Here is a 27,825-nt window from a genome sequence, read left to right as displayed (position 1 = left end):
CCTGCTAAGTCAAAATGAATAGTTGTTTAATTTCATTGTGATTCTTTTTTTGAAGCAATAGTTACCTGGGAAATTGAGTAGTGGTTTTCGCAATACCATGTAACTGAGCAGGTCTTTGGGCTTTGTCTTGATTCAAACCTTAAATGCACCCTAAGTAATTTTCTGTTTAAAAGTAAACAGGTATTTATCAACACTTTTTATTGGGAATCAGGATTTTAAAACTTTGTATAATCTTTCTTACCAGTTTTGTACCACAGGCAAAGTCAAAAAAAGGGGATGGTACTCTACCATCAGCTTGTACAATACACCGAATACTCATCGGTGTGCAGAATACATGCTGTTGCCTTTCAGTTCTAGGAAATTCATCCTTTTCTTATGGGCAAGCCTCCAATCACAGACAGTGATTTTTAATGCTATTTTAGTGTGATTGAATGTACTCAGAATACAGCCAAGTCAACAAAGGAGAAAGAAACAATGCATCGTATCTTGGTAATTTCTGTCAGATAGGGTAAACCTAAGTGATGTAATACTTTTTTTTTAACAAACAGGTGGGTGCAAACCCCATGTTTTAAAATACAGAGTGAGAGGTATATATAATTTCTTTTTTAAAACACCACCCCGCCCCCATCTCCTCCGCTCAATGACTAGCCTCCCAAGCTTATGAGTGTCATTTGGGCAGTAAAGCATTAGAAAACCGGAATATGCTGTGGTGTATATCTTACCTGTTGTGGTAAATTGCCACATCTTATGAAGACATGCTAGAACTATTTTTAAGAATCATCTTCTGCTTTTAGGGTTTTTTGTAGTGCCATCCAGTGTGTTCTAATGTTTAATGTTGGAGTTGAGATGATGTACTCCTCTTGTGGTCTGCTTAACCAGCCAGCAAGTACCACAAAATAAAGTTTACAATTTTTTTTTCTGTAATTCTGCTGCATGGCATGGATTCCCATTCCACCTTCCTGTGCAATCAATTAATTTAGGATATTTTGATTTTAAAATATAGTTTTATTATACGCATGCACACACACACACACATGCATATATACACATACAGACACAAGACTGTCAACATGAATCAAGGCCTTTTTGTAGAACAGTGGTGATGGCATCTGAAGACTGTGACCAGTGATAATGAGATGATCAAAATAAAAGCACGACAAAGAGATATATATTATGAGTGTGTTTAATGGCTATTGAAAGACTCATCAGACGGTATCTGAAAAGCAAGTAATGTTCACAAAGCAAGTTCATCTTGTCAACTTCAACTGCCAAGTCAATTTATGTGAGCGAAGAGTTTGGCATTATGCGGCCATGACATTTTTCTAGTCTTAGCAACTAACAGTATATGAGCCTTCCTCTCTCAGTTGTGCTTCTTATTGCCTTTATTCACAAGCTTCCTAGAATCTGGCTTGTTATATTAAAATGTGGTCTTCACGTGAAATGTCACTTTCAGGAAATGTATCTTTTGGCTTTCAGGAAAAGCAGTTTCTAATGATGATGATGTTCAGAAAGCTGATGTATCTTCCACGGGTCAAGGAGTTATTGACAAGGATTCATTGGGACCTCTTTTATTACAGGCAAGTACAAATTAGGCCCTAGTAAATTCCTATGGAACAAAATACTTAAGGCAGGTGAAAATTTTACAATAAAGTATGCAATCCTGTAGTAATAAACCAGCATGCAAGAACCATGCAGAAGTATGTTTGAAAGGGTCAGGAACAAAATCTACCATGTGTCCTTCATTTTGCTGAAATTCTCCGTAGAAGGAAATAGAATAGCCTTTGACTTTTTCTAATATTCCTATGCTTTATTTACTCCAGCAGTCATTAGCAAAATTCTACTGAAGCAATGCTTATTCGTACAAGGAATATTTTATTTCTTATAGGGGATAGACATTAAATGGAGGAGTTTTTGTAAGGAGAGGTTTGTTATGTGTGTTTGCATTTGTGTTACTGAATTATGAAGCATTTTGAATGGATGTTGCCATCAAGCAAAGTAACCCTAGAATAATAGTAAACAAAGGTACATAGCAGATAGCCTTTCTTTATGCCTAGAAGACCAATCTGATATTTACAAGTTAATTAAAGCATTTTTGAAGCCTAATTTTGTAACATAGATATTGAATTTTTCTTTCAATTAAGAACATACAGTATTTGGCTAGATCCTACTATCTCATCACTTGCTAGTGGAAATGTATTCATATTCATGACATACTACTTGTTTCTATTGAACTTCTTGTTTCAGTTTGCTAGCTATTGAATTAATGTTACAAATTCATGATCTAGTGTTCATATGGATTAAGAATGAAACAAGAAGGCTGGTTATCAGTGTGAAAGCTGAATGGAATATCAAATGAACATATTAGTTATTATTATTATTTAAATAATTCTCTACCAGACACACTTTTCCTCAAAGAAGAATTTAAAACTTCATCTCTATCCTTGAAAATAAATTAATGTATTGTGACTTGACATTTATCACCCACACAGTTTTCAAACTAAATTCTGTTCAAAATTAGTCAGTATGTCTTATATGATATGTTGTTGTGTTAATATTTAGGCATTGGACGGCTTCCTCTTTGTTGTAAATCGAGATGGGAACATAGTATTTGTATCAGAAAATGTCACACAGTATCTGCAGTATAAACAAGAAGATTTGGTTAATACAAGTGTCTATGGTATCTTGCATGAAGAGGACCGGAAGGACTTTCTTAAAAACTTACCTAAATCTTCAGGTAGTAAAAGTTGATTTACTACACTTACTAGGCTATTTGAAAGCAATCAGAGAAGAAAAAAAGACCTTGTAATGCATAACCTTTCAAAAGAGATTACTTCTATAAAGAATTTTTGTCTATTTATCTTGATAAATATTACTGTGTTTTTACAACAGCACACCATCAGAAATAAATGTGCTGGAAATTCCCACTTTACTTTAGCCTTTGCAATTTGTTTACCTGTAACTTTCAAACAGCGACGCTAAGGAACACCTTTCCTAATACCACAAGGCTAGCTGAAGGAACTGCTTGTTTTTAAAATATATGAATGACTTTCCAGCACTTCTTCAAGTGACTGAGAGTGTCATGCAAAAGAAAGAGTGTGTTTTACTTGGTTCTCAATACTCCTATTTTATACTGACCTTATATTGATGGTATATTGAGAAGGCATCTTAAAATAGTCTTTATTATCTGTAATCTAGGAACAGGGTATCTAAATTAAGAAGAATCAGTTATTAATTGATTGTATCTGAAAATCTATATGAATTCTCACTGTGTTCTTTTAAGTTAATGGAGTTGCTTGGACTAATGAAACACCTCGACAGAAGAGCCATACATTCAATTGCCGGATGATGGTGAAAAGCTCTCATGATCTCTTGGAAGATGTAGATGGCTACCAGGATATGCGTCAAAGATATGAAACTATGCAGTGCTTTGCTTTATCGCAGCCAAGAGCTATGATGGAAGAGGGGGAAGGTAGGAATTTTTGTGGAATTATCCTGCATAGAAATTTCTGGGAAAAGCTCTTTGGTGTTTTGCAATCCATTTTTAAGAACACAGCAACTTTAATCCTTACTGTCCGTACTTCCACTGTAACAACGAAAGACGCTTCAGCTATTTCATTAGATTCTTCAGTAGCGTAAAACAGGAGAAGATGAAAGAAGAAACATTCTTTTTTAAATACAGATTTGCAGTCCTGCATGATTTGTGTGGCGCGCCGTATCGCAACTGCAGAAAGGGCATTTCCAACAAATCCAGAGAGCTTTGTTACAAGACATGATCTTTCAGGTAGGAAGCATACCCAGGAGGAAGGTATGAAGGAGTCTTCTTTGTCCACGTGCTCTTGTTTTAAATAAATGGAGTATATGTTGTGTATCTGTAGTGACTAATGGAATTCATACTGAGAATTCCCAACTGCTTTTTACAGTATACCATTGTTGGCAGTGAGGTGTAATAAAAACTGTGGGAGGCATTTTCTTCTCTATGTTACTGTTTGGTAGCTTGGTAAAAAGCATTACTTGTGTTTTAACTAGCATTTCAAATGGTTGTCATTCTGCTTTCCTTTATGGATAAGAAATATTTTAGGTCATAACTGAAGTGAATGGAAGTCCTTCAGAATGTTTGTATTTTTATACAATACATGAGCTAGTGTTTAAAATGGTTTATGCTGTTTAAATTGAAAGAGTTGTTTAATCTAAATGGGACTTTTTCAGGTGCCAGTTTGTGTTTATGATGTTCATTCTGTGTAGTTGGTCAGTATTTTTTAAAATTTTACTCTGTGCATCCCTTAGGTGCCTGTAACCAGAGACTAAAGTTACTGTTTTCTAAAGCTCTGACATTGACCTGTGGGTGATTAACTTCCTCTTACTCAATTATATAAATCCCTTTGAATAGTGATGCTTCAACAAGCAACATCATATTCTCATATGGCAGATAATTCATAAATGTAACTTCTGCATGCTCAGAATTCGGTGATTAAAAGGGTGGTGTTGGAGCCTTATGAAATGTACCATATTTATACAAAAAGAATTGTCATAGTCATAAAGAGTTTAACTTGTGAATTTTTTTTCATGTTAGGCAAACTTGTCAACATTGATACAAACTCATTACGATCTTTTATGAGACCTGGCTTTGAAGATACAATTCGTCGGTGTATCCAGAGATTCTTATGCCATAATGATGGGCAGTCGTGGTCAAATAAACGCCACTATCATGAAGGTAAAAATCAGTTTACAATGTTTGGGTCATATTGCTTCTTCTAGGGGCTGCATTTTTTTCTGAAAAACAAAAATGCTAAATTCTGCCTATGTTCCTTTTTTTCATGTTTTTTGTTAATTACTGTGATTCATTTACAAACTGAAGGAGGATGATCTCTTGAGAACGAGGAATTCTGCTGGAAGTTGTTTTGTTTTTCAGTGTGTTTGTTTTGGAAATTTTCATGGAAAATGTCAGATACATGATCTGGGGACCTCAAGGAAGCTGTTTTTCCATAGATGGATACAGCAATTACAAGAGACAGTTATATTTCTGTGGTGATATGTCATCTTTAATTATCATTAGCTTGTTATTTTTGGTTAATGTTAGTTTGACTTTGTTTTAATTCACCCTTTCCTTTGTTAAAGAACCACTCTGAAAGTGGTAACGGTTGTGTTGATGCCTTTTCCTTATTTTATTTATTCATTTATTTATTTTTAAAGTTTTATGGCTTTTTGGGGTTTTTTTAACCTTTAGCAAATGAAGGGCATTGTGTCAAAAATATCTTATGATTCATATTAATAATTCTTGGGATTTTAAATATTAACTATATTTGTATATTCCCTTAACAGCTTATACACAAGGTCATGCTGAAACCCCATTGTATCGGTTTTCTTTAGCGGATGGTACGATAGTGACAGCACAAACAAAGAGTAAACTGTTTCGAAATCCTGTAACTAATGACCGCCATGGATTTGTCTCTACCCACTTCCTTCAAAGGTGAAATTAGTAGTATCTGTTTATAATTTAAGTGTTACAGTTTTTAAACATGCATCTGACCTTGAAGATAACCTGAGAAAAATAGCATAGTAAAATATTTTACCTGATTAAAACTCAGATGGGGAATAACTTGGGGAACAGAGCTGCATAGCACACAAATAGATGTGTAAACATAGCAGAGTCCCCTTTAACTATGTGGCAGAAGGACAATCGCAGTCAAAAGAGATTTTTTTTTCTCGGTACCTGCACAAAGCCTGTGCTATGTTTTTATTAGTCTTTTGTGGTAACATTGATGAAACACTGAAAATAGAAATGCTCGGTCACATGCTTTTGCAGACCGATTAAAAATACAGCAAAACCCTCTCAGATACATAATCCATGACTGAAATGTACCTTAAGTAGCATTTCCTATGACCTGTTCTTGTTCTTTGCAAGAATAATTGAAATGTCACTTTGGAGGGAATCTGTCTCCCTCTGGCATTAGAGTGCCTCCAGATGCTGAAAAATTAGTAACTTGAGATTTTTCAGGGTTACATATCATTAATGTGCACAGTAGAATGGTGTCAGACATTAACTCAGGAAGGTGGTAAAAAAAGGAGGATCTTTAAATTGGTAAATCTGATTAATAATCTGACCATTGATTAAAGCCTTTTGAGGCAGTGATCCAGTATGTGCTTCTGACTCAAAGCCCCCAAAGGATCAAGCATTTCTGTAATGAATAAATGAGTGTCATGGCTTAGTTCTGCTTTTGTGGAAGCTTGATTCTCACTGCTCTTTTTTGCAAAAAATATTTGGGCAATTATTTAATAATGTATTTGTAGCACATGATTCCAAATAAGGTTTTAATTTATTTTCTTGCATTTATGGGGATGATGTTGAATTTGCAGGGAACAAAGCGGATATCAGCCAAATCCTAATTCTGTTGGGCAAAACATCAGAACACCTGTGACTGGAAACACAAATTCTGTTGGTGGTCTTCTGAACATGTCACCTGGTCAAGCCATGCCAATGCAGAACAGGAGCTATGGGATGGGAGATGCGAATGCAGTGGGTCAGCTCACCAGCACACGATATGGAGGCCCTGGGAATATGGGGCCAGTGAACTCTGGACCTGGAGTGCAGTCCTCTGCTTATCAGAATAACAGTTATGGGTTAAATATAAGTAGCCCACCACATGGTAGTTCTGGCTTAACTTCCAACCAACAGAATATAATGGTATCTCCTAGGAATCGAGGGAGTCCAAAAATAAGTTCACACCAGTATTCTCCAGTTACAGGTATTTAATTTTTGCTATAAACTCTTTTTTTATTTCCAAGCTATCTTTTCTCACTTTTACCTGAATCCCATCTTTCATCCATTTTAACCGTTCTATATGACTCTATATGTGTTACTTGAATGTAGTATGACTTCATGGTAAATATGTATTTTAAAATTATTAACTCAGTGTGGCAGTCATACATAATCCAAAGGAAGAGTAGATACAGGCAGTACTGTAATCTAATAAGTTTGATCTCTGTCGCATGATACAGGTATGCACTCGCCAATGGGATCTGCCAGCAACACTAGCAACAACACTTTCTCTAGCAGTTCTCTTAGTGCTCTGCAAGCCATTAGTGAGGGTGTTGGAAATTCCCTTTTATCAACACTTTCTTCACCGGGTCCAAAACTGGATAATTCCCCAAACATTAGCATAACTCAGCAAAGTAAAACAAGTACCCAGGACTCCAAAAGCCCTTCTGGTTTGTATTGTGAACAAAACCAAGTGGAAAGTTCCATCTGCCAGTCAAACAGCAGGGATCTCCTTAGTGAAAAAGATAGTAAAGAGGGTAATCTGGAAGCATCTGAAAGTCAGAGAGGACCATCTGAGAGCAAAGGGCATAAAAAACTCCTTCAGCTACTCACATGCTCCTCAGATGAAAGAGGACATTCTACACCATCAAACTCACCTTTAGACACAAATAGTAAAGAATCTTCTGCCAGCGTTACCAGTCCTTCAGGAGTTTCCTCATCAACATCTGGAGGGGTATCTTCCTCCTCAAACATGCATGGGTCGCTCCTGCAAGAGAAGCACAGGATTTTACATAAATTGTTGCAGAATGGTAATTCTCCAGCAGAGGTGGCCAAGATCACAGCTGAAGCTACTGGTAAAGACACGTATCATGATGCTAGTAACACAGGATGTGGAGAAGGCACTGTCAAACAGGAACAACTGAGCCCAAAGAAGAAAGAAAACAATGCTTTGCTCAGATATCTGCTAGATAAAGATGATGTTAAGGATCCGCTTTCCAAAGAGTTGAAGCCTAAAGTAGAAGGTGTGGATAATAAGATGGGACAATGCACGAGTTCTACAATTCCTACTTCAAGTCAAGAAAAAGAGATGAAAATAAAAATGGAGCCAGCAGAGGAGGTACGTGTAATGTAAAATGATGGCAGTGAGCAAACCAATCTTTTATTATTACATGAATGTAAATATATACATATCATGTATATATTACATGAATGACTAAATATAGAACGCTCTACAGTATGCATGTGTAAACATTTCTTTAAAAGTTTTGTGCAAATGATGTCAAACAAAAAACGCAGGTTTAATTGTGAATGAAAAGGCACAAACAGAAAGAATTACAGGATATGTATATAACCAAGTCTGAAGTCCTGAAGTCCTGGACTAATGTTTTTAAGTTATGGTACAATTAAAGTACTATTCACAAATTATTCCTTAAAATCAGATCTTAGCACATGTTTGGTTTTATGGCTTACTAGGAAATGGGGCTGTAACTGCCTCTGTAATTAGTTGGCAATACAAGAGCAAAACGTAGAACATGATTTCGTTTTGAAAATATAAACAGTACACAAAAATGTGTAATACTTGAAATAGCCATAATTTGGTTTAGTTCATTCATTGGTTTTAGTGGTCTTTTTCTTTCCTTAAATGGGGGAATATGTTCTTCCAAATACTTATGTTTGTATTCAGCATTCAAATAAATACCTATTAAAATGTATAAATGTATACATAATTTGAATAAATAAATACAAATAAATAAGTTCTAGAGCTGGAATTCCAAGAAATGTCATGATACAGAAAACTAGCACCATGGAACAACTATTCTGAAACCAGTAGTACACTAGTTAGGAACAGCTGTTCTTAAAATTATAATCTATATATAACATTTTTGTATTTAAGTCCTAAGATTTGGAGCTTCGAAGTAAACAGTACTGGTCAGTATGACAGAGTTTACTGAAGATATGTCAATTTCTTAGACCTTGAATTTCCCAAATCAGTAATAACTGTGTATATAAAAAAAATTATGCACAATTTTTTTATATTAGCTACGGGGTGACTATAAATGAAACACCTTATAACATTGTTAGAATACCACTTACCGGAAAAGTCACTAACAACTCTGTAATAGTACACAACATGTAGTTTCAATACTTGCTCCTGAGATGTAATTAAGGTATTCAGAGAAGCACTTTTTTGTGAAGATAGGGATCCACTATATATGAATTATTTTTCTATTGAAACTGTATCTGATTTGAAAACAAGCTTTTACAGAAAGCTAGGGCTCCAGCTGACCAGAAAAACCTTGTGGGTAATTTTCATGTCTTACAGTGTTCACTAGTAGCTTTTTGTGTATGATAGATACATTGTTTATCACTTAAGGGTACACATTCTTGATGTCGTTCACTATCATAAGTGTATATGTCTTTGTAATTTGGGATTATTTAAATGTTTATATTCAGAAATACTTTTCATTTTAGTTATGTGTACCTCCAGTTTCTGCTAATTCTCAGAACTACCCAAGCAAAATACTCTAAAAAAATGTATCTAAATGATATTTGAAGTTCTTTGGAAGTTAAAAGATAGCTCAAGATAGTGTCAGTGAATTAAATCATTTGTCTCCCAGTTATATATTTTAAGATTAGCAAGGAGCTAAGTAAAAAGTGAAGTATAGCCATATGAGAGTAAATAACCTTGGTATTTTACTGCATCATTTTCAGAAGAATGGAGACTTGGAGAATTTGGATGCAATTCTAGGTGATCTTACTAGTTCAGAGTTTTACAATAATGCTATGTCTGCAAATGGAAATAACCTTGGAACAAAGCAAGCATTATTTCAAGGAAATGCCCTACTGGGTAAGGAATTAAATCTACCACTTGGGTTTTAAAGTTAGGGTTTTCTTCTTACCCGATGTTAACATAATGCATTCTCAAACCCTTAGAGAATACTTTCTTCATCTCCTATTTCTTCAAGGGCAAATGTAATGCAAAATGGCTAATTATATATGGCTTTCATAGGCTATTATATACACTATTGGCTGTCTTGAGAGCACTCACCTTCTATATACACGAGTAACATTCAGTTCCTTGTTTTGTGGTTTATTCTGGGTTCATCTTATATGGGTTCGTAGATTTCTCAGAGACAAGTCATCGGGAAAGATGTTTGGTGAATTGTAAATTAAAATTGAGAATTTTTATCCTTTACTGATGACTAAGGATGTAATGTGGAATTGGTGACAAGCTTTTAATTTCTTTCTTATTCTATGTGAAAACATCCTGTGGCCAGTAAATTCTAATCGTTACTCCTCCTTGACATCAGAAGGAATTCCCTTCCTTAGCAGGAAGCTGAGTAGGAGAGGAGGATAACCTAGCTAATAGACCAGCATCATGGCAGTTGTTGCTTCCCTTCATGACACTGGTCATCTCTTGATTATATAGGGCAATGGATTGCTGAGATAACCGAAGGAGGTGAAACATGGATAATGAAAAATATAAAACCAGGTACAAGAACACGTAAGGCCACTGACACTATTGGCTGTGAAGCACAGTGATTTGTGGGTTAATTGTCCATGTAGGACACTGTGCTCAGAACACCATGTCTGGATTCCAGCTGTTCCAAACAGAACCGTTTGTTTCTACCTCCATGTGAGAGTTAACCAAAGTCTGGACAGTCCACTTAGATATATCAAGAAGTCTGTTTTACTAAGTTCATTACAGAACTGAAATTAAAATGAACTCTTTTTTTGTCTAGGGCCAAAGGGAACGGCCTTTGACTTTTTCTGCAAAAGGTCTTAACTATGTGTTCAAAATGGGAATTTTTGTAGTGAGAACATAAGCAACATAACTATTCCTGGCTTGCTTAAGATCAAGTATATGAGCTCATAAATAGATGAGACTAATTTATTTAAGTCATTAATAGCATATTTTATTTAAAATGTACAGTTGCATGCATCTTTTAATTCTTTAACAGGTGTGAAGAATCCCCAGTCTGTGCAGACTACTCGCCCACCTTTTAACAGAGCCTTGTCTTTAGACAGCCCTGTGGGCTCAGGTGCTTCAGTGAGGAATGTCAATGCGTTCTCCATGTTACAAAAACAAAACCTGATGGGTGGAAGTCCAAGAATGATTGAAAACCAAGAAAATTTTGGAGCAAATCTGGGTTTGTTGGTTGTGTACAAACAGCTCTCATTGTAAAGGAAAAAGCTTTTATGTACAAAAAATTGCAAGATTAAAATACAAATTTCTGTTAGAAGAAATTTTAACATTAATGACTTATAATTTTACCATCATTAACACTTGTGAATTATTATCTTAGCTAAAATTATAAGAACATAGCTGTTTACTATCTGTGTGTCATTACCAGTACTTAACTTTAAGTAGTTAAATTATTTTTTACTATTTTGATACATAGAAGCAAGAACAGTTCACAGTGGCAGCCGGTCATTATGAACTTTACATACATTTAGACTCATATAGTTTTTGTATGATTTAGAACTTGGCATGGTGAGCTCTAGTTGCTTTTGTAGGACTTCAGTGAATTGCTCTGACATTAGCAGGTGCACTTGGTGAAATAGCAAAAAATTCTAAAAGCAAAACATATCATGTACTCCAGGTAATGAATTGTTGTGTTTTCTGCTCTTCATTACAGCAAGCACTCCCAACAGAAATGTGATGAATCAGCATCAGTCAGGAGACTGGGGTTTGCCAAACTCCAAGGTGAACAGATTGGAATCTGCAAGTTCTGCTTCCATGTTGAGACCAGGACCTGAATTTAGTACAACCCTTCCCAGGCCCCCAGAGGGTGGCTCTATGTCTGGGTTGCCTGTTCGCTCTAACAGCATACCTGGTACTAGGCCAATGCTGCAACAGCAAATGATTCACCACATGAGTAAGTTCTTAACTTCTTATTGTCCTACATAGCACTATCTCATTGGTTTCTTGGTAAGCATTCATCATAAGAATCTTTGCAGTTTTGGTAAAATGCTAGATTTTTGTTGAAGGGCTTTTTGAGGTAGAGACTCTTGTATTGTTCCCTGACTATGACATTTTATGACTTTTTGGTGGTGTCCTTGTTTTCTTCTGGTGCTGTATGTCTCATATGCAGATAATTTGTTCTGGATCCCGAGATTTGGGGGGAGTAATTTCTGTGTATTTATTTAGTGCAGTACTTCTTTGCTAAATTCCAGGAGCTAAATAGCATCTATGATTCCATATGTGAAGATACTGGTATTGTGATTAATTTAATTCATCCTACTTGATATAGATGCCTTTTTTTTTTTTTCTGTTAACTTCTTGGTAATCAGTGTCTTTTGAAATTTTTCTCTCAAGCATTTCAAAATTCTTTTCACATGGAGTAGCCAAATTTCATATAAAACCACGTTGCAAATACTGTTTCTCTTCAAAGTATTCATGTGTGCATGAGAGAAAATAAGCTGTATGCGTAAAATATGAACAGTCTTAAAGCCTGTGGGTTTTTCCTGTTCTATATCTTTAACAAAGGTTTAGTCTAGAGCTGAAATTGTCCAGTCTACTATGCCAGTACCAGTATGCCCCAAACCAGCTTAATTAGACAGCATTCCTTTCTTATCATGGAAAGCTACCAGGACTGTTACCAGTTCTCTTAAACAGACTTACTATTTCAATGCAACAAATGGGTATAAGTTTAAATGTGGAAGAAATTTGTGCAGTCCTGACTGAGTCAGAATTTTTCAGCTTAGCTTCCTAGAAATTATTGTTGCTAGGTGATTCACACAGATACTGGGAAATAATGGGATGACATAAACTCTCCTTTGTATTGCTGTATGTCCCTGGACAGGTAGAGGGAAGAAAGTACTCCCAAAGACCAAAATGTTATGTAGTGTGTGTTTCTTTTGATTTCCACTCTGTATTGGAATTTAAAATGACAAATTTTGATGTCACTATGACAGTGTATATTTGCTGGTACCCAGATATCATTGTCCAGAATTTTTGTTGAGTTTTTTTTTCATGTAAAGTGCTATGTCTATCGTGCTCCTATTTAGAGGCTAAAGGAATAGAAATAGCAATTCTGCTGTAACAGCGTAGCAGGTCTAGATCACGGTCTGCCATATTTAAATCTGTTGTCTGTTATACTTGTGAAATTATCTTAATTGTGAGTTTTTGTGTATACACTGTAAAACATGATAATGGAAAGCTCAAGAAGCTGCTTGACAATTTGTGTGGTCATCCTAATGTGAACACTAGGAGAGCAAGCAGAGACCTTCGGTTTTTAAAAAATACACAAATGTTTTACCTTGCAGGGCCAAATGAGATAAACATTGACATGGGAGGGAATCCATATGGACAGCCTGGACCTTCTAACCAACCTGGATTGTGGCCTGACAATATGATGTCCATGGAGCAAGCATCACGGGGTTCACAAAGCAGGTAGAATTGGGGAAGGTTTTAAGGTAATTCTAAATACAACTGTTTGCTGTCTGTCAGAAGAATTTAAGACCTGGAAATAAAACTGTGTAGCATACACAGTGGGGATAACAAATTGGAGTCAGAATTCCATTTCTGGAATGGAATGTTTCAGAAATGTTTCCATTTCTGCTGCTGATCCAACACTGGATATCTTTTAACCCAGCTCCATAAAAGGCATTGTTAACAAAATCTATCAATCCTTGAGTTGGGAGGCACAGAAAAAAGAGATGGGAAACTCTGAAATCGTATCTCTGTGGCACATGGCAGAAGCTAGGAGAAAACAGAATTTATGTATGTTCACAGGTGCATGGAAGGTGACTGGACATTTTAGGACATAAATTTGGGACTTAAGTTGTTAAGTCTTACTTCAGTCATCGGGGTGATGATAGTACTTAATCATACCCAGCTCAATATACTATATAAAAACTGTGTTTTTTATTGTAATGGTTGTAATGAATTTCTTCACTGAAAGAGTGGTCAGGCATTGGAATGGGCTGCCCAGGGAGGTGGTGGAGACACCATTCCTAAAGTGTTCAAGAAACGACTATATGTTGCACTTAGTGCTATAGTGTAGTTGGCAAGGTGGTATTCGGTCAAAGGCTGGTCTCAGTGTTCTTGGAGGTCTTTTCTAACCTTATAGATTCTATGATTTTAATCTTTTTTTATTTATAGACAATTAGTTAGAAGCTCTTTGGATGACCTCTTATGTTCGGCACCAAATATGGAAGGTCAGAATGATGAAAGGGCGCTTCTGGATCAGCTGCACACACTACTGAGTAATACAGATGTCACAGGTCTGGAAGAAATTGACAGAGCATTAGGAATTCCTGATCTTGTAAACCAAGTAAGTAAACAGATATTTTGGCCATTTATTTTCCAAAGACCAATATTGTTTTGTTACTTGAAAAGAAAGTGAAGAGGGCCTCCTCATTTACTTCATCTCCTCACATCCTCATCTTCATTTTCATACATTTGCTTTTGGAAACCTCTACATTGACTAGTGATTTTCAATGGAGAAGCTCAGTATGGATTAAATTTCTTGTGCATTACAAGAAATATAAAATGGCATATTCTTACGGAAGTTTATTATATCATGCCTTGGTATATAAAGGTGGGGTTTTGGGTGTAATTCATTATAAATCTATAAGCTGAGAATTGTGTTGGGTTTCTTTAGTAGCCTGTTGTCAGCTGAGCTTAGGTTGTGAATTATTTGACTGGAAGTGATGTGTATCTCCTTCGGTTGCAGCTTGAATTTGCATGGCTAGCAAATATGAAAAAGAATTTCTGTGAGTAATTTGGAACTTGCTAAGAACCACAAAATGACACTATCATTTGTACAAATAGCATCATAAAGTGCAGAGGGGCTTGAATAGTGACACTGGTCTGCCTGTGTATGCAGTGTGCAGCAAAATTGATTTTAAAAAGAATTATTATTAATGACTTTTACTATTTCATTAGTCTGGAGACAGAACTAACAGCAGCTGTCCATGTTATGTTCTATCCAAAAAATTGCTGACTGGTGTATTATGCTGTGTTAATTTTATTGCTTCTTTAGGAGTTCTATATATACTGCTAATGAAAACACTTTTGTATCTGTTGAAGGGACAAACTTTGGAACCCAAACAAGATTCATTTCAAGGTCAGGAATCTTCAGTTATGATTGACCAGAAGCCTTTGTTATATGGTCAACCCTACCAAGGGCAAGGGGCAGCAATGCCAGGAAGTTTCAGTAATGTCCAGGGACAGCAGCCGTCTTTTAATTCAGTGATGAATCAGATGAGCCAACCGAGCAATTTTCCTATGCAAAGTATGCATCCCCGAGCAAATGTGATGAGACCTCGAACCAACACACCAAAGCAGCTACGCATGCAGCTCCAGCAGAGGCTCCAGGGACAGCAGGTAATTTTTTGCTCCTACATTTACATTTCCTCCATGTTTCAGAATTGAATCACTTGCACTCGGAATTATGTTGCTTCACATACATAACAATGGAGATCACAACAGGTGATTGAGAGGGTGGATCTTTCATTTCGACAGTGCTTCTCATTGAATGCCTGATGGCTGTAGGAGTGGAAGAACATTTATTAAGACAAGTGTTTCTCCTTTATCAGCTACAGGTTAGATTGGTTCCTGCAGCACACAAAACGATTGCTAGTTAAAACAGTGCTTTTGTACAGTGTAACTCTTTATCCATTTTAAGATTAGTATGTTCTCGGAACCTCACAGATAGCATTAAATGAGAGCTGCATTTCTTCTGTAAATCAGGTGTTACTTCTTTCTTGCTGTATTTTCTAACTAATCATTTGGGTTTATCGATATATGGGTTTGCTTTCCATTTCATGATTTGATGTGACTTTAGGTACTTTCTTTGGATGAAAGGTGAGAGAACAGATACAGCCACATAGATCTTAACACTAGGTTGAAGAAGCTGCTTAAAAAATTGGTGCATGATTTCAGCATTGAATTCCTCACGTGAAAATGCAGGCTTGGTATTAAATACAGCGTACAAATAAAACTTGGAAAACTGAACTACTGCTGTATGACATGGTGTGTGAACAGAATACATGCAGGTAACACCAAGACAACAACAACACACAGCTGAAGTGCAAAGAGTAGGTTTATTCCATCATCTTGGATTCCAAAAACACAGATACACATAAACTGCTAAGCTCATTTTAGCAGGGGCAAAAAGCACCCAGGCTTGAGCCCTGCATTACATATCAAAAGGGCCTGGAGCATGCACAGTCCTTTGCCAGGCTGTAGTTTTACATCTCCAAACCCTCTTATCTCCCTTCCCCCACCTTTACAAAGAGGCCCAAGTCTATGGGAAAGGCTTTTAAAAGTCTTTACAACGTCCTGCTATCTTTTGTGAGAAAATTCCATTTCTTTTCCTTAGACAGACAACATCTCAGAGTAAACATAAGCGTGAATTTTCTCAGCCAGAGTATTTTCTAACATCCCCCAAGTGCATCATTGGTCTTTGAGAGAAAATGATTCTAAAAACAGCTTTTCTCTCTCCTCGACAATCTTCCATTTTTCAACCCTTTCCTCTCCACACGTGGAATGGCAATGTTAGGAAATACTGTGTTCTCTCTCGGTTTTCTGTGACACAACTGTTTGAAACAGATAGTCTGCTCTTTATTCTTGAAGAATGCTAATTTCAAGGGAAATAAAAAACCAAGGCCAGTTAATGCTGCACTGTTTGAAGGAGGGGGGTGGGGTGGGGTTTGTGTGTGTTTGAGCTGCTTAAACAAATAGTTTGGTTCTTCAGGTACATTAGACAAGGCAAAAATTAGCCATTGCACTTTATGGGTTCAAGAGGTCTCTAAAGAGTGGTTTTGCAGGAGTTGCCATTACTCGGTTCAGATGCTGTTATTTTCAAGCTAATAGTACTAAAATGTCTTTTTCCAAGTTTATGAATCAGACCCGTCAAACGCTTGAAATAAAAATGGAAAATCCAGTAAGTGGTACTAACTCAGTGATGAGACCAGTTATGCAGCCACAGGTGGGATCCCAGGTAAATAATTATTACAGTAGCCATTATTTAGAATTCCAACCTTCTTTCATCGTTTTATAGCATTCCTCTTTGGTTTTGTTTCTCTGCATAATTTAAAAAAAGGGGGTTTTTTTACCTCCCTTATTCCTGAGATTGCAGGGGGATTTGTTCATTAGGTTATACTGTCAATTCAGTATGCCAATAGTTTTTCCATGTAAAATATCATTATCATTTGTTTAGCATTAATGACAATTTAATGAAAACTTTTGTCTTAATATTTTGATGATTTCTTTTGTACTGGCTGGGGTTTTTCCTTAACTTGCTGGGTCTTAGAAATGAGTTTGACTGTGACATGATTTTATTTGTAAAAACATCTTCTAATATGATTTTTCTTCTCTTTGGGGGATAGCAAGGTTTTCTTAATGCTCAAATGGTGGCTCAGCGTAACAGGGAGCTAATAAGTCACCATTTTAGACAACAGAGGATGGCAATGATGATGCAGCAGCAACAGCAACCTCAGGCCTTCAGTCCACCACCAAATGTGACTGCCTCAGGAAGCATGGATAGTGCTTTGACAGGCCCTCCAATGGCTCAAGTTCCTTCACAGCAATTCCCCTATCCACCTAATTATGGTACTAGTACTAACATGGTTGGTTTCTTTTTTATTTGTCTGGTTTTCTTTTCCATTTTTTAATTAATCCAAACTACCTAAATACCAGTCATTCTGAGAAATTGAAAATACTGCTGCAAAAAAGGATGACTTTTCCCCTTCCAATCACTGCAAGAAGATAAACTAGAAGTACTAGGTGATGCTAACTGAAGTATGTTGTATCTGTCTCCTTTTTGTTTTATTTTAAGGAATAAGCCAACAACCTGATCCTGCATTTAGTAGAGTATCAAGCCCTCCCAATCCAATGATATCATCAAGAATTGGACCCTCCCAGAACCCTATGTTGCAGCATCCTCAGTCAGCAACAATGTACCAGTCCTCAGAGATGAAGGGCTGGCCCTCAGGAAGCATGCCCAGAAACAGGTGAACTTCACAATTACAACCTGTTTCTCAAAAAGTCTTTCATTTCGCTGGAAGTAGAAACTATGTTCAATAGCATGTAGTAGGAAAAGGATTTACAAGAGGAAAAAATAACCACCTCTCTAGTGTCTGTATTGTCCTTCATCCTGCTCTGGTTTGGGAAATAGAGTGATTAAGTGTATTTTATGCTTAGCTCCAATGATTCATACTGGACCTCTACAATCTTTGTAGCCAGATGGAACATTCAGTCTTTAAATATTGAAAAAATAACTTGGAGGAGGGGGTGGGGAAATAACAAAAGTTCACATAGTATTACAGTGGATGATACAGCCCTAATACTAGCCTCAAAAAGGTTACATTAGGCATACACATACAACTGTGCATTTCTAAAGACTCAAATTCCTTTTGGGAGGGAAGTTTCCATGTTAAACAGATACTAGGTAAAAACAGGTAAATGTAAAAATAGTTTTATCTTTCATGTGTTGACAGCTGGTGCAGGGAAGGCAATACATCAGTGTGTAAACTTCTTGGAAGGTAATTTTATTTGTCCTTTTGTACTTCAGTTCTTTTCCCCAGCAGCAGTTCAGCCATCAAGGTAATCCAGCAGCGTACAGTATGATGCACATGAATGGCAGCAGTGGCCACATTGGACAGATGAGTATTAATACCATGCCTATGTCAGGAATGCCTATGGGTCCAGACCAGGTAAGTTGTACATCAAGACTGATGAAAAAGATTTGCTGACTCTTTTTCCATTGAGTACAGTCTGATTACATCCATTCCTCTGGCACAATCCTGCTCTCAGTTATCCTGTTTATATTTGCATCTGTGGGCCTATTAATTTTATGTCCAAAGAGATACTTTATTTTTGAGGATATGTAACCAAATTCACAATGAACCCAAGCTGTATGGTGTGATTAGCTGTTGACTTTGAAGTATCATGGGTAGGATCAAGCCTTAAACTGCACAAAGGATTGAAATACTTCTGAACCTGGAGAAACCCCAGGAAAAAACCCCATGGGCATTGAGAAATGCATCTTCAGCAGATCTTGAAAATTATACATAACAGCTCTTACAAGTCAGGCTAAGAATCCTGATAGTGTGGTATCCTGGCAGATGCAGATGATACTTGCCCTTACAATACCTTAGAATAACTTGTGTATGCATAGCCAGAAACTATGGAAAATTTAGACCCCTCATTTAAGGTGAAAGTGTGCTTATAACAGGCACTGAAAAGAAAGCTGAAATATAAAATACACTTTTGCTACAATTTTTCCACAAAATACCTAGGCATGAGCAACATAATACTGACATAAGCTAAGTCTGTTCAAGTAAAAAGTATCTCATGAAATTTTGTCCAGCATACCTGAGGAAGCAGTCAGAATAATCTGAGGACTTCTGGGCGTTAGTAAAGTTTTGGAGGACTCTGATACAACAAATGCCTTTTATAAAGAGGAGAATATAAAGGTGAAATGTCAGATTTTCCAAATCTACATGACATAAAGATACCCAAATAGTATGTTTATGAAATCCAAGGACAGCATTTGTTTTCTAGAAATTATTTACAAAGTGGAGCACTAAAAAGCTATTCTTCTGCTTCTAGGCATTGACTGTCAGTAGTTTCCTCTTCCAAATGCAGTACATGGACCACTTTTTTTCAGCAAACATGTCTTCTCTGATGAAAGTATCTTTTCTTTAACAGAAATACTGCTGACATCTAGAACCACATCTTCAAACAAGAATGGCTAAATGCACTAGTGTTAGAAAGGAAAGTGACACATTCTTCATGGCAACTCATACTGGGCTTACAGAAACCAGTGATAAATTTTCTCATCCAGAGGAAAACAAACCAAAAAACCCTACCGAACAAAAATACATTTTAGTAGAAGCAGTCTCTGTATTACTGTATAATGTGGGGCACAAAAAAAGCTTAGTATTTTTGGTGCTCTTCCTCTAGATATGTGAATTTGGTAATGGCATTTTAATAGAGTTGATGGGTAGACTCCTGGTATACCTTATCTGTTTACTGTAGCTATCCAAAGCCCTTTAACTACAGGCAGACAAAAGTGCCTGGAGAAGTCACAGTGGTAAGAATTTCCTGATTTCTCTAATAATATCTGACAAAGAATGTAGTTCTTAGCCTTGACTCTTTTATATGAATTCCTGAATATAAATGCTGCTTTTAGTCTCTTACCCCAAGAGTCAGGGATTTCCCAAGCAAAGTAGCACTGCAAAATTAATTGGCACATGCTAGTCCAAAATCCTGTCCATTGAAGCCAAGGGTTAAAAAGAGAGGACAAACGATTTAAATTATTTAAACACAATTGTGACTAATATTTACATATTGCTGTGCAGCTGAGTGCACTTTATAGAAGACTATATAATGGATTAATGCAATATCTTTGATAAGGACTTAATATGAAGGTGGGGTGTACTCATGTTCCTTCTCAAACACAATCTCAAGAATTATTTGAAAAGACTGCATAATGTAATGCTTTCTGTGTATGGAAATCAGAGCAATAATCTTTCACCTTTTTTTTAAAAATAACTTAAGAAAACTCAAGGCAAGACACTGCAGTCAGAATCAGAATTTTGCAGTCTTTTTTGTGAATAAATTTTGTAAATATGATCTTTAAAATAATGTATTATATATATGACTTTTGTAGGTCACTAACTCATTTTTGCAGAGTTTGTGAAGCTAAATATTTAACAAAATTGATTTCTGGAAACTCGCTGTAGTTGAGGTCCAAACAGAATTTTTAATTAAATTTAAGGACTTTGAATCTGGGTGATTTTGCCCACATATTTCTCTTCTTTGGTCTTCAACACTTCATTTATTTTTACATCTTTAACATACAGCTTTTTATAAAATAAAAGACCGGTTGTTAAATACTTTCTCCACCTGTGAGCACTTCTGTTACATTTCTTTTTACTTAAGGCAATATGACACAAAGGCATATTTGTAGGATCTTAAAACTTGTCAGAATGCTCATGTCTGTCTATAATAGGTTGCCTTTTCAGTTGATGAAGCTGGATTGTGTCTTCTTGGTCAATTTTAATGAACTCTTAATGTTCTTCAAAAATGTTTGTCTGTTGAAAAATAGTTGTTGTTATGTCACATCCAGAAATCTTTAAGGATATTAAGCCACACTTTAACCAAATGTCTACACCTCATTGGATTGTTCTAATAGTAACGAATGTATTTTCTAAGCAGATTTCTCTCATATCAGTATTTAAGTCTGGTTACATATTATTTGCTGATAGCATGGGGGTTTTTTTCCCCCTCCATTTTGGGTGCTTGAAATGAAGATCCCTTTGCACTTTTTGCAGTTACAAGGACTTAAACCGTGAAACCTTCATAAGGGATGATCCAGAAATGTTTAAGATGTGTGGTGCTTCTGTTCTGTTGTTCATTGTGTAATGGAAAACTGATTTCTCCCAAGTGAGTAAAAGAAACCAAAAAAACCTGATCTGTGTTCTTTTTTGCTTATTCTTGGTACTGTTAGCAAGAGGGGTTTTGTTGTTCAAAATATTCAGTGATCTTCCATTTTGATACAAGTAAGTTTCAATAGAAATAGTCTCAAAAAATTAATCCTTAGCACCTGCCCACCTGTGTTTCAAAGGGAATGTAGAGTCAATTGATCTACTTCATGCAACCCTGTCTCCTCCCTTAGTTCTGAGTATATAGATTATCACAGCATTTATTTGAAATTTTCAGTCCCGTTAATGTGTGTTTATAAATGCAAAACTTTTAAAAGCCTAAGGAACTTTTATCTTTTCATTTCTTGGAACATATCTATTTGTTGAGTAAGTGCTGCTTTTACTGAAGGTGAAAGGCAACAATCCCTTGCTTTTTATATCAAATCAGAGTAGAACAATATTTATATTTTGTAGTTCATTATATTGATGGAAACTACAAACACTGATTGCTTTCATGAGGTGAGCTCTAGACTATATACTGCTATATACATCTTGCAGTGCAATTTTTTAAAAAGTTAGTAATTCTGTTTATACATCTATGTGTAATTGGTACCTACCTGACTGACGCTATAAAGGCTCATCCTTTTCTCATCTGTTTAGAATGCTGGAGCTTTCCAGTACCTACTTTTTTTTCTGAATTAAAAGATTTTTAGTTTAAACTTGATGAAGGGGCAGGGGGCACTTTTAAAATGCATTTTAAAATGGCATCTTTCATGGCAGCACTAAATAGTACATCTAGTTTGAAATCTGTTGACATTTAGTTACCACCATCAATTTTGCTTTGGTCCTATAGCAGTAGATTTTTCTGAATTTTTTAAAAATAAAACCCATGTAACATTTTTCAACAGTAAGAGATGAATTAACTAGTACAGCAACTTCTGATCACTGCTGCATAAACGAGTTTTGTTTTGCTACGGCTCTGTTACTTTTTTGATCACAGACACCATGCATTTAATAAACCCGTAGGTAGTTGTACTTTTTCTATTGGCCTAAAATGCTGCTTTCAAAGTGAGAAATTCAGACCATGTTTCTGTCACAAGACAAAACTTATTTAAATGTTGCACCAATTAGCACACCTTTTATTTTAGAATTTATGTGCAGACTGCCAGATGACAGAATGACACAGCAAGTGTGAAACCATGTAATTCTGAGAGCAATATTTCAAAAAATTCTCAGGAGAAGGCATACAGTATTGAGAATTGCATATAAGTTTAGTTTACATTATAAGTATTGCTTGAAATATCTGTATCTTTATTTTGCAAAACAGAAAAATCATGAGGACTGATTTATAAAAGTTGGTTGTAAGGTATTACTGCCCTTCTGGTTTTTGTTTTGGATGTTAATAATAATGTAAATAAAGATTTCTATTTAAAATCAGAACTTGGTGACACTGTATGAGCTAATACTTTAAAGGCTGATTATTCTGTAAAGGTCAGAGAAAATTCCCTGCTATCACTGATGAAAACTGTGTGGAAAGAATGATTTACATTTTTTCGAAGTTGGCTGTAAAAGCTGAGGGAATAACAACTGAGACCTTTCACTTACGAGACACACATTTAGCACTGACACTGACTAGAACTCACATCTTTTTCAACTTAAATAGCAGTCTCTAGAAGAGCTGAAAGGATGAGAGGTGGTGTCTTTCCCCAAACTTGGCAACAACATACCTTTCATTATATACCAGCTGCTTCTTGTGTCACATACAAGTCTCACAGGTCAGTATTTTCTGTAAAGGGACAAGGTAACTTTTCAAGCTTTTGACTGAAAAGTAACAGGTGCAGTAACACTGGTCCTGCAGGATTTTGACAGTCACCACCTCACCTTGCCAGAGACTATAGGCTAAACATACAAGTGCATGCAAATTTTTTAAAAATCTAACCTCATACTCTTTCTGCATGCACACGGGGAATGGCAGATACCTAAAACTCTTCTCTGGAAAGCACCAAAAATGTGGGATTTCTTGGGAACTTAAGTATTTTTTAACTTACTTGTATGTATCTGGGACTTCACCATCTAGTAGATTTTTCTGATAATCCATGAAATTTGTAACAAGTTATAAAGAAAATACATGGCTAGATTAAGACAGACATTCAGATTTTACTTCCATAATCAAAAAAAGCTTGCAAGAAAGCTTTGGGTAGTGTATTTGACTTACCACATATGATACAAATACTCAAGCCCTATCTTACCATATACAGACTGCACTTCTGCTTTCTGAGCAGGGATTTTTTCTCACTTCCTAAATTGAAGTGCATTTTTTTGAGTATGGGGTTGTGATACCAGGGATCTATATGCCTGGATAGAATTCCACTTGATTTTCCTAATTGGAAAACCAGGAAGGGCTTCAAAATAATTTCCATGCTGTATTTTTACACTGCATTTCTACAAGGGCAAGTTTGCATTTTGAAAAAAATACGTCTTTGTTAGGAGTGAAGGCCACAGGTGGTTGAGTCTGTCCCATGAGCGCCCTCAGGCATTTGCCTTTAAACACAGGTAGCAACGTAACATGAAACAAATTAAAAATGCAAATCTCACTACTAGTGCCTGTACTACAACGTATTTAATAATGTCCTTATGAAACTACTCAAATAATTCTGTACACTGTGCTTAGTAAAATTATAGGTTTTTTTCCCCTGTGAAAACCTTTGAACAGTAACTGTCATTCAGAACATTTATTTTTTTGCAGACTAAAGCAGAACTAGATTATTCTTTATTGACTACAAGTATTGAACTCTCAGAGCTGCCTTTTTTAAAAAATAAATGTAAAAGTTACACTGCTAAGCAAACACTGCTTTCTCAAAGGAACTGTTTTGGTTTTGAACATACAGTATAATATTACCACATAAAAAAAGTCATACAAATCAGATTTTTTTAAAATTTAAGATGCACATTTACTGAGATTTTTCAGTACCTTTAAAAATGAGTAAATTCTGACGTACTATGCAACAGTAAGTAGCATTTTGAGAAATGGTGGGTGGGTGTTATACTCTTTTTTATTAACAAATTTCTTCACAACCTGAAGGAATTTATTTTCAAACAGTATACTGATCAATATTTACACAACCCCTCCAAAAATGTGGCATCCTGTTAGACAAGATTTTCTCTAATATTCATAGAGGTGACAATACGATGAACAAGTAGATGTAGAACTAAAATGTATCCTCAGAGAAAATTGAAGAAATTCCATGGTATTGAGAACACTCAGTGCTGCTGACTTCAGTTCCTGAATCTTTTCAAAGTTCTTTTCGACCATTACCTTTACCCCAGTGATAAGAAAAAGCTTGTTTTCTAAATCTTGCTTTAGAGTTGTACTTGGCTTTGAAGTTTTTCTCATGACAACTAAAGATACAAGTGAACTGGAAATTGTTTTAAGGTCCCTTCAACTGTCTGTGTAAACACTGCCGCTGCAGTGGCAGTCCTCTTTGGGATGTGGCTAGGTTTCCTCCTGTATCAATTCCTGAATCAGCGTCAGTTGTGTCTTGAAGTAAAATGCCTTGTGAAGCTGATGAGGTATAATCCAAAGCAAAAAAGCCAGTACAACAGTGGATTTCAGAGACCTGTATTTCTGACAGCATTTCCCATAATTTCACTGCTTCTATTCAACTCACTCACCAGTGCAAACATTCTATCTATTTCAGCCTCAAAGTTTATCCAGTTCTTCAGGCAAATGTTACAATTCTTTTAGTCTGTACATGGATTCAAGTCCTGGCCAGGTTGTATCCTCATGGAGGTGCAGCACATGGGGGAGATTAGCCCTCCCAGCCTTCCCACAGTTGTCCTCTTTAAAATAAAACAAATGCAGTTTAGTGTATAGCATTCTTGTAGAAAGTAGTTAGAAAGGTATTTTTAATGGTTCCATGCGGTAAAAAACAATGGAAACACCATGAACCACCTATAAAAGCATAGCAGTTGAATGACAGAAATAATCCAACTGTGTTTGAAACTTCAGCCTGTACACAGCTTGTTAATTCAGCCTTCATTTTGGTTCTAAAGCCAGTCTTAGATCTCTTCAATTAGAAATAAAAACACTGCATTATAGGAGCAACTCCTCTTGGGCAAGAAGACCAGACTGTGCCTAGAAAGGGACTTGTACCTGGTTTTCCCACTGTACAGTTTGAGAACACTTTATGATTTTTAATGAAGTCTCTGCCTTCTTTTTAAGGGGAGATTCAGAGACAGTAACAGGCAACAGTAAGTTTTTAATATACGTAAATTTGTACCTCACCTTGGAGCTCTGACAGTTTGAGAAACTGCCAGATCATCATCAAGTTTTAAATGCCAGCTGAGCAAGAAAAAAGCAGTTTTAGATACAAATCTGTCTTGTAGTCTACTTTCTGTTTTAAATTCCTTTTTCTGCTCACAGCACAAGGCTGTAGTTGGATAAAGAGCAAGAAAATACATGATGCTGCCTCACAACTCATGAGAAATCAGTCGGTTTTGTTCTTTCTGGACTGTGTGAAAAACCACTAGGTAGCTGCTACTAGTTTAAATCCAGACAAAACCAATATATTGGACTTTAATTTTTACTGGCAGTTGACCATAACTGGTTTCTTCAACTGAGCATCTAACTTGTTTGAAATTGCCTTGACCTTAATGCTCCTAGATTCCCAAAAAAAATGTACCAAGAGGTTTTGTGCAGCAATAGTAGTCAGTAAAGATATGGCAGTATCGTATTTCTTGCATAATTTAGAGGACTTTCCTCCTAAGCATTCCATGAGAATAGATAATAATGGTAAAAAAGGTGGTGCATGCAAAAAGAGAAGGGAAAAAGCTAAGTAAAAGCTAATGCTTTTGGTGAATTGCTCCCAACTCACAGTGACTTGGCAGATGATGGTCTCTTCACATCTGGCCATTTTCGACGCTGAAATTGCCTAATTTTCAAGCAGCAAAAGGAGAAAAAAAGTTAACCATCACCAAGAAAGCAACCAGCACCACACAGTGTGAAAGAGGAGGAAGAAGAATTCAGCCAGAATTTTGACTGCTAGGATCAGAACATACTGTAACATTGAAACAAATAGCTCCAGTGTTTCAAAGCAACTGGGGTGGAAAGGTCTTTCAAATGCTCTTTTAGGCCAGGGCTTTCCACGTGGTTCCCAATCCCACACTTGCTCTTTCAGCATGAAGGTAGTACTTAAGAATAATAACATAACTTTTTTTTTTAAATGTACCTGTACTGCTCGTAGCTTCCATCTTTAAGTCCTGTATGAAGAAAATTAACAATGTTACTAACAATTGCCTGTATGAGGTAAATCACAATTTAAAACAAATACTCAAGAATTTAACAAATTTCCTGATGCCTTGAGTAAGCTGGTATGCCCTCATACCTGACCCTGCACTGAGCAGAAGTTTGGAGCAGAAGTCCCTTCCAACTTGAACTGACCTGTGACCACCTAACAGTGGCTATTACGGTATTCTCTCCCTCTTTCACCAGTACTGTTCCTTCCTCATCTTCTCCTGCATCTCAGCAATATTTATCACTATGCTAAGGGTCATTCTTCATCTTAAAAACATGACATAACACAAACTGAACACGTACAAAAATCTGAGAACGCAGTCAGCCTCAGCAGGACATTACTAGTATAAGTAAATCATAAGTTTCATAATGGTAAGGGTCTTTTGGGGAGTTTGTGAGTGCAATAGGAGAGGCACTTACCTAGATCCATGTTCCTAGTTCTTGGATTGCATTGCTTATACCCTCTGCAACTTCTGAGTTCCACGAGCTGGACATGCAACTGATTAAGAACATCTCTGTCGAGCGTATTCACTGCATTAATTAGCTGCAATAAACAGGTGGTTCTTGTTAGTAACTATTGCTCTGTAATTTGGTAACTTTTGGAATATAGGTTGTTTATTTGTAACAGGAAAGAGCCACATTATACTAGTTTAAATGATACAGGCCTTAACTACATCCTGCAGCAATACTGCACAATTTCAATTTATTGTTGATAAGTAACAATGATGTGTTTCTTGAGCTGTGATCTCAAGGTCTATGATCAGATACCTGATATGGATCGGTATTGAGATCAAAATACTCCAAAAATCCAGTAGCAAATTCACAGAACAGGAAGTTGTGGGTCTCGTTGATTGTCCTCAAACACCAGTACGTGTTGTTGTTGGCACTGGTACAGGCACAGAAAGGGCCCACTGCAAATTGAAGAGTTATAAAGACATAAGCTACATGCTTCTGTCTTTAGCCCTGTTAATTACTTTCTGTTTATGGTATTACTTTATTCACAGACAGTTACTCTCACTCCTGAGCTCTAAAGCAAAGAATGCCTTCCAGCATCAGCTTCTTGTTCTGTGCATACCTAACCCACATAACATGACTAAAGTAACCTCTTGTCTAGTTGCTTTCTCTGGTTGAAAAACATTCCAGATGGTGAGATACCATGCAGGTCATTGTACAGTATTCAGTATCTGCTGGGTATTTGCAGTTGGTTTTACATCCTTGCCTTTTGTGCAAGAATAACTACAACACTGAAACAGAGATTATTTACTATGGAGAAGACTGCATGGCTTTGGTTACAGAGCAGCTGTAAACCAAAACCAGTAGCTGCCAGCAACCCAACATCCTGGCCCAGTCTAGCCAAAATTTGCCCCCCATTCCTTAGTTTACAGTATTCTTA

General features: G+C 36.4%; 2 protein-coding genes across 11 annotated transcripts in view; one reads left to right on the top strand and one right to left on the bottom strand.

The window, feature by feature from the left end:
- The window catches only part of NCOA3 (nuclear receptor coactivator 3), a 63,106-nt gene extending 41,917 nt beyond the window's left edge, over positions 1-21,189 (top strand). Inside the window, exons 7-26 of one of the 4 annotated variants that reach the window (XM_010396760.3) lie at positions 1,477-1,577; positions 2,560-2,734; positions 3,281-3,469; positions 3,680-3,781; positions 4,571-4,711; positions 5,320-5,467; positions 6,355-6,743; positions 6,997-7,874; positions 9,470-9,605; positions 10,188-10,250; positions 10,720-10,908; positions 11,398-11,637; positions 13,028-13,154; positions 13,866-14,037; positions 14,796-15,092; positions 16,606-16,710; positions 17,099-17,321; positions 17,548-17,722; positions 18,283-18,424; positions 19,422-21,189. In XM_010396760.3, coding sequence (XP_010395062.1) covers positions 1,477-1,577; positions 2,560-2,734; positions 3,281-3,469; positions 3,680-3,781; positions 4,571-4,711; positions 5,320-5,467; positions 6,355-6,743; positions 6,997-7,874; positions 9,470-9,605; positions 10,188-10,250; positions 10,720-10,908; positions 11,398-11,637; positions 13,028-13,154; positions 13,866-14,037; positions 14,796-15,092; positions 16,606-16,710; positions 17,099-17,321; positions 17,548-17,722; positions 18,283-18,424; positions 19,422-19,433 — 4,004 coding nt within the window. In that variant the 3' untranslated portion in view covers positions 19,434-21,189. Of the gene's footprint in view, positions 1-1,476; positions 1,578-2,559; positions 2,735-3,280; positions 3,470-3,679; positions 3,782-4,570; positions 4,712-5,319; positions 5,468-6,354; positions 6,744-6,996; positions 7,875-9,469; positions 9,606-10,187; positions 10,251-10,719; positions 10,909-11,397; positions 11,638-13,027; positions 13,155-13,865; positions 14,038-14,795; positions 15,093-16,605; positions 16,711-17,098; positions 17,339-17,547; positions 17,723-18,282 lie in introns of those variants that run through there. The other 3 variants (XM_010396759.3, XM_010396745.3, XM_019284386.2) reach the window with 3 other exon arrangements.
- Positions 21,190-23,887: 2,698 nt separating this feature from the next.
- Positions 23,888-27,825, bottom strand: part of SULF2 (sulfatase 2) — a 122,895-nt gene continuing 118,957 nt past the window's right edge. For 6 of the 7 annotated variants that reach the window (XM_039563709.1, XM_039563712.1, XM_019284388.3 and 3 more), the window contains 5 exons: positions 27,201-27,343; positions 26,853-26,976; positions 26,368-26,398; positions 26,014-26,070; positions 23,888-24,979 (listed from right to left, as the gene is read on the bottom strand). In XM_039563709.1, the coding sequence (XP_039419643.1) occupies positions 24,949-24,979; positions 26,014-26,070; positions 26,368-26,398; positions 26,853-26,976; positions 27,201-27,343 (386 nt within the window). In that variant the 3' untranslated portion in view covers positions 23,888-24,948. The remainder of the gene's footprint in view (positions 24,980-26,013; positions 26,071-26,367; positions 26,399-26,852; positions 26,977-27,200; positions 27,344-27,825) is intronic. The other variant, XM_039563710.1, reaches the window with a different exon arrangement.

Source organism: Corvus cornix, chromosome 20 (genome assembly GCF_000738735.6).
Source record: "Corvus cornix cornix isolate S_Up_H32 chromosome 20, ASM73873v5, whole genome shotgun sequence".
Taxonomy (NCBI): Eukaryota; Metazoa; Chordata; class Aves; order Passeriformes; family Corvidae; genus Corvus; species Corvus cornix.
Note: the sequence above shows the minus strand (reverse complement) of the source record. Positions and strands in the feature narration are given on the sequence as shown.